A 19,181-nucleotide genomic window follows, 5' to 3' on the forward strand; every position below is an offset into this window, starting at 1 on the left:
ATCATCAGTAAGCAGAGCTAACTGTCAGACTCATGATGCTTAACCCAAAACCATAGATTCTACTTGCAAAGCTTAGGTAATAACTGAATTGATTTAGCTGGAGTTGAGAAAGGAGGTGGTCCATCATCATCAAACTGAAGACACAGCTCTTACGTATGTAGCAGTAGTTTATAACCTCTGGATGTCACTGCTGGCAACTTAGTTCAACATCATAGTGAGTGGGTGACAGAAGTCCACATCATTGGGAAATCTTAATAGAAACAGCAGCATTTGATCATTTGCAGACCTATTTGAAATAAAGTACCTTGGTGAAATACCCTGATTTGCCAATCTAAAGACACGCATTCAATTAATTGAAATATTCAGAGCTATAATGTGTCATGTATCAATTATCTATCAAAGCAATATGGAAATTGACATGAATCAGCAGCTGTGGATGGTCAAAGCAGTTCTTACTGCCACAATTATGCATACAGTAGAAAGCGATTGAGCCAGTAACTCAGTATCTCTGGAGAATAAAAAGTGGCATAACATATTCCCTTGACTTCAGCCTCTCAATTATTTTGTATTTTTTTCTTGGACAAGCTATTTTTTGCAAATAAAGGCAACTGAAAGACCGAGTTACATCCTCGTTAATATTTCGAAATGTACTTTCAAACAGAAGATCTCCTACAATGTGTAAAACCAAAGGTCCCACCGCACGTTTCCTTTGGATTATAATGTATTATCTTCCACCTGCTTGTCCAGTCCCATTTCAAAACATTTATCATCTTAGCTTTCACAATAACCTGTGGCAACAAATTTCTGAATTGAATTATGTGCTTCGAGGGAAAAGTATTCTCTTTTGGTTGTTTAAGCCTGCTGCTTCATCTCTGTACTTCTCAACTTTCCAATCTATTGGGTCTCTTTTGCTGTTTGTGCTGTAAGTATGGAAAATCTCGCTGTGATGTGTGTTCACATTTGCATTCTGACAGCATTGTTTCATTCCTCTTACCATTGCTGCCACAGTTTCTTTCAAATCCCAGTACATCTGTTATAAATCCTCCCACTTAGGCCAGTGGCTTGTATCCTCTTCTAAGTCCCACAGCTGTTGTTATCTCTATAATGTTCTCATTTTCACCTTCATTTTGACATTTTGCAGTCTAATCGCTGCATTGCAGTTAAAATCACTTTTATTTTCATGCTGCTTCCCTTCAATCGATTCTCAAATATTTCCATCTCACTCTTAATTTCTCACTAATTATCATCTTATACTCTGCATTTCCTGGATTCCTGTCCCTTGTATCCAGTCTCCTTCTTTCATGGTCTCTTTTTCACCTTTTTCTTAATTTTTGGTCTAGTAGTAAATCTCTGTGATTGACTGTTCTCCACATCTGGAACAGCACTATGCCAAATTTACACCAGACACCTTGGTTTATTAACTCCTGCCTCTAAATACATTTATAGAAGCTCACCTTCTGTGGCCACCCATAATTCCAGGACTGTGCACTTTTATTTCTATACAAGTTTCTTGGAAAGGTCAAGAAAATAACATTCCAAATGACAGTAATGCTTTTGGGGAATCTGTTTGACACTTATACATTTTTACATTAAAATACTGTTTTCGATGAAAGAAAACTTTTAAAATAAAGTGATTTTGTTAGATAGCATGTGGAAGATTTTAATTTTTTTTTTTTCCTACTGGAGTACTCATTGAAATTATTGATTTCAGAGTATTTCAGTTGAATTAAATCTGAATTTGTCCTGGTTTTACTTTTTTTTTTTTTTTTCCTCCTGGGGGATGCAGCAAAAGCTCTCTCCAGGTCCAATCTTTAACAACATATTCTAACACATATAGCTCATTCCTATTTGAATAGAAGTTGTACTTATTCTAAAAGCCTGTAGATTTGGATAATGTCTTTAATAACACACAACACTTGAAAATATTTAATTTTCTATGTACATATATAATTGGCTAATGTGATAGTTCTTGATTTGGATTCCCTGTGTGATTTCTGAAAAGGAAAAGATTGCATGTTAGTTTTGAATTCTAATGAGTTTTTTTCTCCATGCACAATAATTGCATGAAGTTAATATTTTGAATGCTTGTATATGGGTAGAGCATCTACAATAAAGTACCTCTTGAACTAGATACACTAAATATATTGCTGTTGTGGTTTCAAAAAGAACTGTTTTCCTAAATGTATTCCTAAAATAGTGCTGTTGAGTTTATTATCACTCTGATTTGCTGTAGTAGCACAGCTTGCTCACTAATTTTCTGGACTTCAAGCTTTGCTATAGCTTACCACTAACATTCTTGAACTTTACTTCCATCGAGCTTTTTTCGTTGAGGGGTCAGACTAGACTGTAAAATTATCATGTCTACGAACATCATATGCATCTTCATGAAGAAAATATAACCGTTAATAGAGTAATTTCACTTGAGACTGATGACAAAGTTAAAGTCTATCAGTTGCTAATGATCTTCTGTTTCCATCTAGATCATTTATTATTCACAAAAGTCAAACCATAACGAAATTATTAAAGCGACTTAGTAATTTTCTAAATTGAAATCTTTCCTGCACCATTAGGTGCGACGTGGAATGCAGATAAGGGTGTCCTGTCTCTATCTTTCTCATACGGTGCTTCTATAACTTACCTTTCTTTTCAGAACAGGTTGCTCAGTTTTTCACTCAATTCAAGAAAGGAAAATGATACACTATATAGTGATATTGCTTAAAATGTCAACTGGTGATGCTAGCCTGATGATCCATCAGTACCATGCTTTGTTCCAACTGAGATTACAAACCTTGGGAAGGTAGCACAAATCACTCGTTCTGAGCAAATGTAGATAGATATAAATGCTTTGGGGAGATTGCAAACAGCATCCTGAGTCTGAGCGGGGTAGGGAAAGCTTCTGTAAAAATTACATAACTTTCTTAGAGAGCTTTGAGAAGTTCTGTATCTAAGGTCTCTGGTCACGTGTGAAGATGAGCATAGAGGCTCAGAGAGAAGTAGACACGAATTTGCTCATCTCAAACCCTTAATATTTCTAACATTCATAATTTGATGTTAATAATTATTAGTTCTGATTATTCTATTTTTGCTATTTGTAATTTTAATAATTAATAACTTGTGAACTTTTTTTGGAGTTTATCTTAGCCTGAATTTCTATATTGTATAAAGGGAAAAATAATCAATAAAATACTTCTTAGAGTATTCTATTAATATTTTACCTACAGCAAGTAAGTTTTTTTCCCCCGCTTGTTTTCAGTATTCTTCCAACTAAAAAGTGGATCAAACTGACAAAAATTTTAAATTTCCCTGAACAAAATTTAAAAATCTTCATAAGATCTTTCTTCACAGCATAAAGTCTAAACTTGTGGTGGGACCCAAAGCATCTTTAGCCCCTCCTCCAAAAGGGAACCTCTAAGCTGCAACCACAAACTATTTTTTCTAGGTCTTACTGCTTGAAATCTTGACACAATATAACAGAATTCTCTTTGCCTGTAATTAAAGTCACATTTTTTATTGCTAAATCGTATCATAGCCTTTCTGCATTGGATCTTCCTCTGTCTTGCTATGCCTTACTGAGAATGGCTTTGACTTTGTCTCAAGGATTCGGAACTGTTTTGACAGCTTTCAGGAAAGCTCATTGCATTGATCCTTCTGTATCACTCCCATGGAAAGGGGAAGAGACAGCAAAAAGTAGCCAGGAGGCTGTATCTCACAGGGTATATCTCAAAACCATTCTCAGGTTGCAGGGAGAAAAAAAAACAACACAAACCCCATTGCTAGCAAGTATGACTATGAATCTACCAGAGTTGATGAAGTTGGTTGGAACAGCCAGTGCCATATGGGGATGTCCCACAACACCCTGACTTCCTTTACAAGGCGGTGGTTCCTCACTAGCACAAAGCAAGCTGTAACCCCTTTTGAAGAAGCTTACCTGGTAGGTGCCTGTGAACAGGTCTCCAGATATCTGCTACAACTGATGGAGCCCATCTTATGGTGTAAAGTGATGTGTTATTTATGAGAAGAGTGATCCAAGCAATTTTCAGTGAGGATTACTTTTCTTTTGTTAGAAGGCCTAAACACAGAAAAATTAAAGTTTTTATTTCTTTTTTCTTTATCTACTTTATACTCTGCCATGCATTTTCTTTACTTTTGCTTCACTGATATCCACACAGCTTGTTTACTTCCCAGATATGCCCTTGAAGAAAAAAATTGCTTTTGCTTGGTAACTTCATGCCTGAGGAGGGTATATCTTTCAGCTGAAACTACCCAAATTAATCCTCATGGCAAGTGAAGAAAAAATAAACCAATGGAGAGGAGGAAGGACAGAAAAAAAGTTTGGCAGGGTAAAACTGTCAGAGTGGGTAAACTATTTTATTCTTGAGGTATTGCTGTGGGTCATTGCATTAGTGGATTTGTTTTTCCCTCTGTCTTTTTTGGTTTTTTTGTATTTTCTGTGTGTTTCCTAATCCTTGATTGGTAGGAGGAAGGGAGGAGTTGTAGGAGGCTGACATGTTGAAGTGCTAGTTTGCTGCTTGATTGAGAGGAGCTCTGGATGGCTTTCGTCATTCACAATCACGAATTGAAATCTCTTTGCACTGCTTTGTATATCATCTTAAAATAAATTAGCAGCTATAACCAAGCATTCTTTATAACAAATACCGCAGTATTTCATTGGTGAACTTTCTTCTTTGACGGCTTAGTAGTTAATGTACAAAATGTCTGCCTGCCTGAAGGGAAGCTGGATAATTTTAATAAGATTAAGTCTTGACTATATTGCATGTGCCCCACCATTCATAGTAGTGTGTTATACAAAGCCAAAGAGTCATGGGGGGAGTTCAACTACACATATGGAACTCTTTTAAGTAAAAAAAGACAGAGCATAAAAGATTGACAGCTAGAAAGATAGGGCCTTGTTTTCTCAGGTAATGTGCTATGGTGATAAAAATGTGAGAATTAAGTGTTTTGGTGCAAAGAAGCGCAATAAACTATGTTTTAGATTGCAAAGATGCCATTAACATGCCCAAGGTGATTTTCAATGGGATACAGCTATCCCACTGTAATAAAGCATTTCAGATTAGTGTTCGACCCCTTTGATTTTATTTTGAAATAAAGTAATTTAAAAGAAATAACATTATCTGTTATCTCTTTTTACTAACCTTAAAATTATTGTGGTGAGTTTTGACTTGTTTAAGCTATTTCAATGATTTGTCCTGAATTTCTCAAAGAAATAAAAGCAGCAACCATAATGAAATAGAGATCAGCAATCTGTTTACCTCCACTTAGTTTCAACACTTGACTCCTTAATAGGGAAATTTTAGAAAATTCTCCTTCGCCTCTCTCTTCTTCCTAGTGCAGTTCTGGATGAGGTTTTTGAAATTTTTTGCACAGGAAAAGTGAACTGTCATTCTGAGAAAGCTGTCATCTTTGTTCAAGGCTGCTGGTGTCTGAATTTGTATTGTACATTAGCTTTTCCTTATAGGTTTTCAAGGGCCAGCTGCTGATACTTTATTTCATTTAATTTTGAATACTCCTATTTTATGGCTTGGAGAAACAAGGAAATATGGCTTGTCTGTTTACTTAAAAAGTATAAAAATGAACATCACAGCCTTAATGTGATTTTTAAGCAGTGGCAATGGGCCTAGAACACCATATTAATAATGATAGAATGCTGCACTTCTGGGGCAAATTGTTCTGGCTTTATTTGTACAAGACGTTTGGTGGCTTTTGTGGTAACATTTTGTCTTGAATGCAGTAAAATTGGCACTTGAGGTATAAGGACAGCTGCTTTTTTAAATACAATTTTAAGAGGTTTTGTTTTCTTTTGTGGTTGTAATTGTTTTGGTTTTTTAATAGAAGATTAAAATGGGACTTGGGAGATCTGTTCTGAACTCCCCTGTCAGGCTCAGAGACATATAAGACATTCCACTTAATTCTTCTGTGTTCATTTCCTCAGCTGTGAAATGGGAATAATGTTACCTCCTTTTCCCTAATATGTGGTCTATACTGTCTAAATAATGATCTTGCAGAACCTCAAGGTGGAGATCCATTCTTTACTGCATATATATTTCTTAATGTCGAGTTGTGAACAAAATCAAGACATATATAGATGCCTTTTTATAAGTAAAGCTACTTCATTTGAGACTGCAGTATCAAACAATGCTCTAAAATTTTACCTTTTTGTTTAAAGTGTTAAATTACAAAACTCTTTTTCGTAGCCTGTTGTGTGCTCTGCAAATTTTACTTAATTTCTTTCAGGCAAGTTGCATAAGCTTCAGTGATTTTACTCAGTGCAGTATTTGTAACTATTTTAATTAGAAAGATAGGCTTTTATGCAAGATAGAAGGACTCCCTTAAAAAAAAAGGCTTTATTAATATTACTACTATTGAATGGGAAAGGGGTTTTTTTAACTACTAGCAAAACTTCCAGTAACTTTGGGAAAATATAGGTACATATTGTATTCATATAACTCCAGAACATGGAATATTAATCTTTCTGTTGAATACTTATTTTGATTTGTCCTTAGAGGTACATCTTACACTGATAACAATTAATAAAGTAAAACTTAGAGCACTTGAAAACAGATTCTTCACTATTAAAGAATTTGCCTACTTCAGAATTTAGATTTTCCTTATACTAAGATAATCTTCAATATCTAATCATCAGGACAAGTTATTGTCTTAGCAATTTTATCCTTTTATGTTCTCTGTATGTCACCTGGTTTTAGCACAATTAGAAATTAAGAAATACCGCATTACAACCTATTTGTTTTCTCCAGTACAAATGTTGCAATTCATATAATCTGCCTCACCAAAACAGAACAGCAATAGGTAAATGTATTGTGAGATACTACATTATGTCACCTTTTATACTTCTGCTTCAGTGAGAGCAAGAATGGTGAGCTTTTTAAATGGCTAGACTGGTGACAAACAATGAGTCTGATGGACAATGAAATGGGAGCGTGTTCCAGCATCTCAGGGTCTTCATTGCAAACTTCTCTTTCTGTTTCAAGGGAGCTGCAGCTAGAGTGCTTTTGCTGATCACAAATTCAGCGGAGTGGTGTGGGGAGCAAAATGATCCCTAAAGTAAGCACGGAGGATTTCAAAGGTCAAACCCTGCATTTTGAAAGTTATCAGCCACTACTGCAATACTTAAATGTTCATGTTAGATGCTTCCCTGTGAAATGCTTGATTCAGGTTTCCTGTGGTCCCTATGTGCAACTCCACCAGTAGTGTGTGCAACAGTCTACTCTAGTCTCCAGGTGACAAAGCCATATTTGTAGCAACATCTGTGCTGTGGAGAAAGGTCATGTTTTTCTAGCCAGAAAAAAAAATGAAAAATGTCCTTTTTTGTGTGTTTACTGCTACTCCGAATTTTAGCAAGTACTCATAAGCTTTATAAAGCACATAGATCCAGGGCCTACTAAATCCCCAATTCTGTTCTGTGCAAGGGGAGAGGTTCAAGAGGAAGGGTGGGGGCTACCCCCGCTCAACATGCTCTTCTTGTCAGTCCCCACGGAAGGTGGTAGAGGTGGATTTTATCTAAATATCCCTCCCCAGCTGTCTGACCCAGGGCCCCACAGCACTGTGTGAGAGCTGGCTTGAGCCTGGGCAGCAGCACCTGCAGGGGGAGGGAAGTCGCAGAGCTGGTCACTGCTCTCAGCCCTGAGAACTTGTCCCCCCTTACCGTGCCCTTCCTACCACATTAAGGCACTTTCTTCACATTGCTTCTTTCTTGTCACCTGCCTGAGAGCCACAGCTCCTTGTTTTCTGACAGCTAGCACACCTGTCCTGAGTCCAACCTGGCTTTACTGGTGGAAAATCAGCCTTTCACACACCCATAGTCTTTGTGAGTCCGGCTGTTGCTCTGGTGCACAAAATAAATGAGATATTCAATAGAGGAGTTGTTTCAAGACAATTACGGGCAGTTAACTTTTTCTTCATATTTCAATGTCAAATGAGGTGGCATAATCAGACATAACTTGCTTTACACCTTGTTTTTTCATATTCATCACATTTTTTATTTTGTCATAAGCAATTCTGGTCAGAGCATGTGTTGTAAAATGTGCCATGGTGTGATATCAGGTCCTTGTTTTAAAGGATGAACTTTTAAGTGATTTGGGATGACACCATGCTGCCAACACTAAGCACTAATATTGAAATGGGCTTTGTTCTTTGAAGTTATATTCTTAACTTTCTAAGGATAGAATTTGGGCCAGGGTTGTGTAGATACCAATTTTTTGCTTGGCTCTTTGAAAACAGAAAGAGACATTGTCTTTTTTGCTGTAGTTTTGTAATACTTCATCCTCCTTCATTTGCTACTGAAACCTATGGCTTTCAAAATAGGAAAAAAAACCCCACCAAGCTATCAAACTTGCTATAAGAAGAGAGAACTATTGTTCTACCCAGTTCCTAACTTAGGAAAAAAGAGCAATGAAATCAAAATCCTAGTATCTCTTATCACTTGATTTTTTTTCCTCTGTCCTGACTCTGCAACCAAACTGTTTTTAATCAAACTTTAATGAGCTGTCCCACATCTTCTAACATTTAATATCATCTACAGGCCCATGAAACATCTTAGAATCATGGGACTATGTGAATTTATTTTCTTTTCTTTCTAAGCTGCCTAGCCATTTTAGCCTGGCTGTATGTCTTGCATTATGAACTCATCCACCGGAAGTCTCTAATGGTTTTAACTAGGAATCTAGATCTACATGGAGCTTTTGTTAAAAGGCTTTGGATATTTTTTAATGACATCTGATTTGCTAGCAAAAATGTTAAGCACATAATTGCCATTTTAGAGTTTCATAAATCTGAATCAATTAGTAAAAAGAACCCCTTGACCTCATGTCCGTGAGCCTTCATGATCATTCAGTCTAAGAGCTAAGGAGCTATTGGCACATGATATTCAAGCTGAATGATCCTTTTGTTCAATCCCGTTTTCTTGAAGCAAGGCTAAATGCAGCTCCCTTTGAATTTAAAACCTTGCTAAATTATTTAGTACTACATACCACAGACTGATTAAATTTTGCACAGAGTAGTGAGATTGTTTCCCAGGTAGGTCATCACTCAGTTCAGTTTACCACTTAAAATTTCTTTCATTCTCAGTCAAAATACAGCAAGGGCCATCCATCATTATCACTTTGTCCTTTAATTTTTCTGTCAGCCTTTGTCAAGCTTGAAACAAAAGCCTTTACATTTTTATCAACTGCAGCTATTGTTGTCTGAATTGTGCTCAGTCATTTCAGAATATCCGTTGTGTTTTTACCAAGCAAGTCAAATATTTTCAATAGGTCAAATCTATCTTTCACATAAGCCCGCTAAACCAAACAGAACCATTTCTCATTTCTTTGGAAATGGAGAGTAAAAATGCTTAGGGCCAAATCGGCAGTGAGAGTAAATTGTCCAGGCTCCCTGCACTTAAATGGATGAATGTCTTCTGCCTTAGTAAGAAGAATGTGGCATCAATTCAGGAAAGAAGGAGAGGCGAACAGGAAATTTTGATCAGGCAGGGCTTGACAGTGTTTTGAGCCGATCTTGTACAACACTCTTCTGCCACTCATAAACAGACTACATCTATGCCTTTGCTAAAGAGCAGCCTCCACACCAAGCCAAGCGTTGCATCCTCCTCCTTTTTCCCCTGACCGCTGGCAATCAGCCATCAGATTACCTTCTGTCCACCTTCACCTTGCCAGTGCTCCTGTAGCTTGATGGCATGCTAACAGACAGTAGTGGCCATGAAGAACACCTTTCTAAAACCTTCCCCATACTTTTCTCTGCATCCACTCACCTGTGACATTACGTCAGGTCCTCACTGAAACGAGAGTTCTTGGCTGACCATTTGCGGCTCAGCTCAAACCGCCCTGTGCCACTTGAGAGAGGTTAGGAGCCCGTCTCTTTTATTGAAAATCCGATTCAGGTCTTACCTGTATAACCTGTGGGAACATAGGTGAAAAACAGTTGGGACTGGAGTCAGTAACGACCCTTGGCATGAAGTCTAACCCATTTCTATTTCCAACAGTTTTTATGGAAACAACTAGTTCTCTGTGAATTTTTTGTATTACAGAGGTAGCAAGGTGATGAAATAAATACCAACTTAAATACATTATTGAATTTTTGACTGAGTATCTGTCTGTCAACAAACACTCTATCTTCTTTGGTTCCCCACCTGCAAAATATAGCTATTTTCTGCTTCACAGGAGGCTAAGGATTAATACCTTAGTATTATTGAAATAGTAATCTGATGCATTGATTTGGGTATGGCTACTTGAATTAAAAAGTTCCACTCTACAATGTCTCTTGGCCATAATAATCCTTGGTATTTAGTGGTGTGAGAGTCATAAACAAAAATTTGTTTTCAGCTGAACATTGTGTGCAAGTAGGTTCAGAAATTGCAATGCCAGAAAATGGAACTAAATTTCACTCCAACACAGGTTTCTTGGGCAGAAATCTGCAAATCCATTCTGTTAAGATCCTTCTTGATGGAGAGCTCAAGAGGACAAATCTATGTAGTCCCTTTGACAGCGTGTTTCCAAGCAGCTGCCAACAGGGACCTCTGGATAACATAGCGTGTGCCTTGCCGGTAGTATAAGATAGGTGTGCCCTGCAGTAAAACTAATGACCAAAAAGTCCTACAGGACTAGAAACAGGTCAAATTTCAATTCCCTTTTTGGGCATGCAAATGAAACAGCACACTCTCTTTAAAACACAGTGATTCATACGCCTTAAACAGAAGCCTGTGCTATTACCAGTTTATGCTTGCAGTCTGCCTGATTTTTGCGAACTACCAAACCCGCGTAGCTCCTCCACCTGCAATATATGATGAGAGAATGAGGGGCACTGGACATTACTTCTCTTTTTTTCTGAAGTGCATATGCTGCATTCTCTTATGCAAAAGCATTTTCAAGGAAAAGACAAGTAAAATTTTTGCAAGAATCCATAAATCTTCTTGGAAGGACTGATAAGGAGCCTTTCTGTCAGACTCAGTAGGACTGGGAGGCCGTGTACACATAAGTCTTTTGAATGTGGGGCTCGGGTGCTTTTCAGAATGCTAATCTATGCCTGGATTTGGGCTGTCCAAAATAGGGCTTAAGGATGGGATATGGTCCAAGAATTCCAAAATGTGTTGTCTGGAGATCTGTGAGCTATTCTGTTACTTTACACATACATTCCTGTTGCACACTGTTCTGTCATAAAAGACGTGATTCTGCTGGGCAGAGCCTCAAACCAAAGCAGGTAGGCATTTCTAGAGTCCAGAGCAGGCTTAGATTTCATTGCTTGAGCAATGCAGTGCTCTTCAGGCTACTGATTCCTGGTTGCTCTCTTGTACTGTAGTCTTTGAGAGCAAGTAATTGTAATGCTGTGAGCAAAGCAGACCAACCGCAGTCATTTGCATGGTGAATTTCACCTTACTCGGCTAAGAAAGAAACAAAATCAATGCTATTGCTTCTATTTATATTCCTTTTGAAAACATATGTTTTTCTTTGAGGCTTCTGATGAGCTGCCATTTTGATGTTTGCCATCAGAGTTTGTGACTTTGATCAGGAAACTAATTTCTGCACAAGTTTTCATTATTCTTGATCTGATCAGAATAGATGAATCTATCACATCTGAATTAAAACACTGATATATACTAGTTCTTGTTAACTAGTCTGTTTCCTAGGTAGCCTTTCTTTTAAAACAAGAAATCTTGTTGGAAGTACTTCAATCAGAAGAGAAACCAAAAAGCAATGAACTTCTAAATTCACCAGTGACTCATTTAAGCTATTATGTGGTAAAATAGGTAGACAGTGTGTTCACAGAATGGAAAGCACTGTCATAAAACCATAACTGTATTTGCAAGTTGCAGTTAACTTGTCATTGCGTAGTCTTAAGTAAATGGCATATTTAAGAAAGATAATTAATGGAACCATAAGTCACACTAATTAGGTTTTATGTACAAGACTGATTTGTAAAGCTTTCCTAAATAAACAAGGCTTTGCTCTCTTTATGAAGTAGGTGGGGTTTTTCTCTTTGATTTCATTTTTAGCAGATACTTATCAGGGAAGGAGTTTTCCTTTATGAGAAGCAATTGCATAGATCAGTACATTTGACATGTATCTTTTTAACATGTTAATTTATTTCTAATGCTTGTTATACTCAGTTCTGTTTAATTATTGTGGTACTCACACTCCAAGTAATGTTACCATTTTTTCTGGTGATTAATGTGGCTATACTGTGAGGTTTTTTTAAAAGCCTGTTTTAATTTTTCTGGCTTGGGAATATTTTGTACTGAGAAACAGATTAAATATTGGTGTGCAACAGATGAAAAAGGATTCTCATGCCATTTTCTGATGCCTTTGAAAGTGGAAAATCCCACAAGTATAGATTCCAGAGAGAATAGTGCTGGTGTTTATCAAAACCAGAGGAATACAGAAAATTGTAGGTGACTCATAGAAGTTAACTGACAAGGAGACTTTTGAAGTGGCAAAATAATCTGTCATCCAGTATAACGTAAGCAGGCTAATTTGAAGTCTTAAGAGAGTAATTATGCAATGCTGAACTCAAGGACCCTGTGTCTGAAATGTGTTCTGTAGGGCCCGGTACTGTAAAGCTCTGAGCTACTTCAGCTTCCATTGATTTCAGTCAGAATTGATGGTACTCAGAAACCAATTGCATTTCTTTCCACAGCAAGGGAAGACAGATCGTGGCTCAGATTTTTACTCTTTTATTGCATTGAATAACACCCTTCAGAAATATTTTCACCGAAATCAGTGTGGAATGGGTTACTCACCATCAACTGCTGAGAAACTAGTCCTTTCCTTTTAAACCTGCGGTATAAATAATCTGCAAAACATCAGATGCTTTTTATGTCCTTATAGAAGTGCTTTTCTCTAGTCCTCTTCAGGGCTTTTGTTTGTTCTTTAAAACCTGCAATCACCTTATAAGCAAAGTGATACTGGTCTTTATTGCTTTTGGCAGTGTAATCAAAGTATTTTCTATCTGTACATCTGGTTATGTTCTGCCCTGTACTGGAGCATTTTGCAACAGACATTGTTGGTTCCTCTGCAGCGAAGCAGCGGCACATCTAAGCCTGGCATACCTGCACTTACTTGATCAAAAGCTGAAGGGTTTTGTAGGGTACTGTCATCAGGTCTATGCATTTTTTCTGACTTGCATACCTAGGACTTTTAATACTAATATTATTAGCATTTCTGATTTTTAGTTCTAAGCTGTTTTAGAGAAATACTGATGTGTGTATTAACAATAAATTTTAAGTGTTAAGGATGACTGAAAGATGACTGTGCCTGCTAATTAGGGTAAAGATTTTGAAATATACTCTGCTCTGGATCTTAGCAGACAACTGTGTCTTAAACAAATGTGTGGGAAGAAGAAAAGCAATCCGGAAAAAGCAGCTTTTATAGTTAGTAGCATTTTCTCCCCTTTTCCTTCCATTGAGTCTGTCTGAAAGTGGGTGTTTTAACATACAGCCATTTCTCGTTAACATGTGTGTGTTTATTTTAGCATGATGGTGTTGTTTTTTTCATCTCCCACTCTGACACAGCATGTTTCATCTGTATATGGTTTCTACTATATGAGACATTTAAAATGGCTCAGTGAAGAAATGGATTCTTGTCACTTAAACAGTCACTCTCCAGATCTGTGGAAACGTGGTCATTTTAACAGTGTTTTAAATTCCGTATGCTCGAAGATTGACTATAAAAATTGAGAGTGATATAATGTCAAGAATTTAAAGGTACTGTGTTGTACCTGTAATAATTTATGTTAATCATGTTTTAATTTAGTCATTTTCGACATACTTGTATTTACAAATTAAACCACTATTATGGTTCTCCTTTGTTTGCATGATATGATTTTATTTTATATTTTTTTTCCACTCACCAGATGTTTTCAACACTTTGCTTCCCACTACTGTCATCCCCTCCCTTACCACTGCAACAGTCACAACCACTGTAGCCTTAACAACCAGCACAACCACATCGGCAACAGCCATCAGCACCAGAGGTACAGTATGCTTCTTTGTTATGGCCTGAAAAAACACATTATAAATAGGAAATTGTAGGTTTTATTTTTAAGAAGGATAGAAATTGCTAAAGAGAGGGTTCAAACACTTTAGTTCAATATATATTTAATAGAATAATCCACAGGATGGTACATGGTTAAGAAAGATTTCATATGACCTTGAATATTTTCATTGCTCTAGCAGTGTGTATGTGAACTTTGACAGGATGCTTAAATTATTTGTATACATTTGCATTTAATTTTTTTTAAGGTTAGTAAATTAACTTTAATGTAAACTGCAAGCAAGCTATTTTTAAATAAACATGACCTTTTAAGACTGGTTATTTTGGGTGCTAATGTTTAAAGCAAGATAGGTGTCTCGGCATTGAAATTACTGTTGATGCAATCTTGCTTGATAACAAAGAGGCATCACATTACATCACCCTTCTTAGTCTTTTACAATTTAAAGTCTTCCTAACTTAGGGGTGTCTTTATCTTATCAGAACTAGAGTAAATGAGCTGAAATTTCTCTCTCCTCTCCCCAGCCCCCATCCTGTTGGGTTTTTGTCTGTTATAGCTTTTTAAATGTTTCTAGTAATGCTTTGCTTTGTTATGAGCAAAATATAAAGCTTAATTTTACTGTTGTATTCAGTGACTGATCAGATAACTGTTCAATAGTGAAGATGTGTGTGTAAGTTTTCGCAGATTATCATCTTCTGGGTAGCTAGTAACCTCTCACTGTGAGTGAAATGGCAGAAGGTTCCTATGTGGTCTGTTGAAGGCTTTCATTGTGCAAGGAGAGAGGAAATAATATTAATTCACACTGCAAGTATTCACATGATGAGGTATAATTATGCCAGGAAAGTTAAGACAGAGTTATGAAATCTTTTCTTTCTGGAAGCATTGTTACAAATCAGTTGTAGTGACCTGCCTAACTTGCAAGAATAAGCTGACCTAAATGCAAGTCTGTTGTGTAAAGATTGTGATAGTATCAGATCACCCAACTTCTTCCTCCACAGGGCACTGGTATTTTAATATTGTGGCCTTCATGTAATAAACTCACATCAAACCTGAAATAACATTTTTAAGCTTTAATATTACTTATAGTGTGAAAAAAAATTGGTGTTTTAGTGAAAAAGAGGAAGAGTGTTACAGTAGTCCTTTCTCTCCAGAAAAACAGGATAGGCCATAGAAAGCAGCCTAGTGCTCATGGGTCTGAGTAGTTGCAAGAGGAATATTTCCTGCAAAGGAACAGAATCACAGGAATGATCATGTCTTTATAAAAGAGTGTTTTGAGGCAAGCAGTGAAGTTTCCCAGATTTTGAGGGCTCGGATACTGGAAGGACAAAGTGCTTGGTGTGCCATGTTGGTGTTTGCTGTCCTTAATGAATTGTTTTCTTCTTCTTGTTATGTGATCATAACTAAACTATGTCACTGTTGTGATTGTATATTTAGTGTACTGATGTTATTAAGACATTGTGTTAGTTCCTAAGTATGGTTTAGGACCTCATTTTCCTTTACTCTGAAGTGTTCATTTTCACCATTTGTGTGCCTGGCATCAAGAGAAAGATTTGGAAAAGAAGAACCCTCTTCTAAGCTTCAGCTCTAACACGTATGAGGATGCAGGCAATTTGATGCTACAGTAACAAAGAGGTACTGCTTTAAGAGAAGGTAAAAGAAGGAAATCTGGGTGAAGGTGATCAATCACTAAAACATGAGCACCTACTTTTCCCAGAGAAAGAAGTGAATGCAGCAAAATGGCTGAGAACATGAGACCACTTCAACCTCAAGTGACTGGTAGATATGGTCTCTTGGGCAGATAATCTAAGAGACAAAGGAGTGTGGGAAGACCATTTCTTGAAAAGCTTGTATTGAAAGGAACATTACAGTCTATCCCAATGCAGAGGAAAAACAGGACACATGTAGTAGACTAATGGAGTTGTCTATCTAACAGTCTAAGGAATCAAAAACCAAAAATATGTGAAAACAAGAGAAGATTACTATAAGCATAAGTCACAGAGTATATCAGTGTGGAAGAAACAGGAAACCAGGCATAAAATCAGAAACACCCAGATGCAAAAGTAATTGCAACTAGCAAGGTGTGAGAAATTTAATAAAACAAAAGGGTTTAGAAATACATTAGATGAAAGACAAAAATAAAGACATGTGGTGATCCTATTCATGAATGATTAGGACAATGCTGAAGTAATTGGTGTTTTATCCAGCAATGGATGACAACTGGAGTGTTGTTTCTAACAGGGGTGTCACACTGAAAGATGACCACAAATAAAGACAGTTCAAAGAACAAGGGCAGGAAGTTTGAAGATATGCTCTGTGAGAAAGCTGAAGGCACCAGTTTGTTTGGTTTTTGCTTTCAAAAAAGAAAAGTCAGTATGACTCTGATGAAGAGTTATTTTCCAAGTTCAATGGGGAAAACAAATCCACTGAATTAGTGGCAAAGGCATTTAGTGGGGAAACTTCCTAAATGCATGGGACGCAGTGACACAGTGTAGCTGTTGAAGTTCTACAACTTCCTTCATCCTTGTTTTCTTTAAAAATGCTTGATTCCCATGGCAGAGGGTAATGGACAAGATGCTCTGCTTAGGTCTTCCTCTCCTGTCTTTCTTGGACCTATAAACAAATAATGTTCACAAACTTACAGTGAATGTTGTGAAGGCAGAGTTCTGCCATCCTGAAATACTAGACTGAACCTTATCTAGATTGTCAGAGCACCTACACACCAGAGGTACAAACGGCATAAGGGTCAGATTTCTCTAGTATCTGTTTCTGGCTGAGCAAAAAGTACCATATAAACATATTTTCCTTTGACACTTCTGCTTCTTATTCCAATACAATTTTTGATGTAAAGGAGTATATGAGGACATAAAGTTGAGAAGGTAATCATATATTTTCAGCCTTCAAAACAAAGTTTTTTGTTGTCTTTTGGCTTCCAGGTATGTTGGAAGCAGCTTTTCTCTTTATCTTACTTTATCGGATCTTGTTTAAGCATGCCTTAAAGAAACAGAAGTTTGCCCCACATCATAGTGTAGTACATAGTAATTAATAATATCTTTGAACTGGATTTCCAACAGCTGATATAATAATCTTGCTGCATGGATTTCACTAATTCTATTCTAAAATTATGACTTGATACTTATGAATCACCTCGGGTAAATTTTACAAGACATTCCTCTATTCTGCATGACTTTTACATAGTCCACCTTGAGGATATGTTACTCCACATCCAGTCACAGGAAACGTCTTTACAGGAATATGATACAGGATATAAAAAGCCCAGAGAGTCTGTAAATCTAAGGCATTTTACATTATGATGATTGTACCTCATCATTACCAAAAGCCTGAATTGATGGGGAAAAAAAATTCTCCAAACCATCACCAGTTAATTCTGGAACTGTGTGACCCATCTCTGTCTTAATTTGCATGGCATTTAGTAAACAACATGAAAAAAAAGCTACTGATCCAGTTGGATGACAGCATGATAATTCATAAACATCCTGTTTAGTCAAACTTTTCACTTTCTCAGACAAATGTAGGCTTGCTTTTGTGCTCAGTCCTTCAGGAATTAATTATTCTTTTACTGGTACATTACCTACTAACTCAAAAAAATTTAAACACAATTTGATGCCAGTGAAGAATATTGCCTTTTATATATTTGTCAAGGGTATCTTAAAGCCTAATAACCATGATGAGGAATGTAGAACAAAATGGGAATAAAATGTGTGAGAAGGAACAATTCTAGAGGACTACGGGAAGAATAATTATACACTGTATGAGTAGTTTCCAGATTTATGTAATGTTATTTATGAAAGCTGTGCATGTCCATGCTAGTGTTCGCTTTTGTGACTGGGAAGAAGCACAAGAGGATTGTGAATTTGCCCCCAGTAGTGAAACAAGGGATGCCTCCCTTGGTGAAATTCTTTGTTAGCATAAAGTTAATTTGGATGGTTCTGTGCCAAATTTTCAAAGTCCTGTAGGTGGAGAGGGAGTGTGATTAACACTCTAGGAGAAGCCACCTCAAGTCAGAACAGCTCTGTGTTTCTAGATTCTCAGAGGAGAAAAGCTTGTGCACACAAATGGACATAAAACCCTACCACAGGGTGGCATTATGTTAATCACACACACACCCCACCCTGCGATTTTTTTAATTTAAATCCTTTCCTGTCAGGGGAAAAAAAAAGTCAAAGAGGTTATAAAACTTAGTAATTTTGACTTATTATTGAAGATTGAAATCTCACCACCACCCCCCAAATAGGTACAAAATTAACTTTGCAAGAACACCCCAAACTAAAAAGATAGATCCATTCAGTTCAATTGCACATATCAGGGTGATTCAGTTTCAGCTGAGTCACTTGTATAATGACTGTGCCAGAATGTTCAAAGCTTTATATAGCAACAGCTAAAAACATCTCCAAAAGTCATTGCGTATAGCAGAGATACGATGCTGTTCCCAGGCAGCTGCACTACAAAGTTCAAGAGTTTATTTAGTAGTCAGGGTGACCACAGAGCCAATGAATGTACACATTTATATATGAATGAAATCCCTGCTTTATTATAATCCACTTTGCTTTTACTGGTTTTGGCTCTGGTATAAAGGAAAGATTTCTTAAAGGAGATCTGTGGAGCTAAATTTAGAAGAAGAGTTTACAGTGGATTAAGGAAGGGTTTAAGGATGTGATAATTTTGTAAACTATTGTGAATTTAATTTAAGTGTGAATATTTATAATTAATAGCATAAATTTCAACGATCTTAGCTAGAAAATTACATTATTTTCTTTTTCTCCCATTTTTACCTTGAAGTCTATATAAGGGGAAAAAAAAGACTAGAATACCTGTTTCATTATAGGCCATTTAAATGCAGGAACTGCTTGGACAGTATTTGTAGTCCGCAGGTTTTTTCGTATCAAAAAAATGTTAAGCATTGACAGTTCTTTCCTTGTGATTTCATTCTTCTTTCACATATTCTGATTAATATAACTTGGCACTTTCAGATATTGACAGAGAAAGAAACAACAAAGCAAGGGAAAAGTATAGAATATGTGAGGGACAAGGGAGATAAGGGTAGACTTGTATCTTAAATATAGCTATGTATGCTTACTTGCATTCAACTCTGATAATAAAAAAAATATCATTGTCTAATGTTAAAAGCAGTTTTGTATGATAGCATG

The 19,181-nt window shown here is 36.7% G+C and overlaps 1 protein-coding gene across 1 annotated transcript in view; it reads left to right on the top strand.

Moving 5' to 3' along the window:
* Positions 1 to 19,181, top strand: part of CADM2 (cell adhesion molecule 2) — a gene marked incomplete at its 5' end in the record, with an annotated part of 228,658 nt that overhangs the window by 172,169 nt on the left and 37,308 nt on the right. The window contains one exon of the mRNA XM_059820833.1: positions 13,879 to 13,998. Coding sequence (XP_059676816.1) covers positions 13,879 to 13,998 — 120 coding nt within the window. The remainder of the gene's footprint in view (positions 1 to 13,878; positions 13,999 to 19,181) is intronic.

The sequence above is a fragment of the Gavia stellata genome, chromosome 1 (genome assembly GCF_030936135.1).
Source record: "Gavia stellata isolate bGavSte3 chromosome 1, bGavSte3.hap2, whole genome shotgun sequence".
In the NCBI taxonomy this organism is placed as follows: Eukaryota; Metazoa; Chordata; class Aves; order Gaviiformes; family Gaviidae; genus Gavia; species Gavia stellata.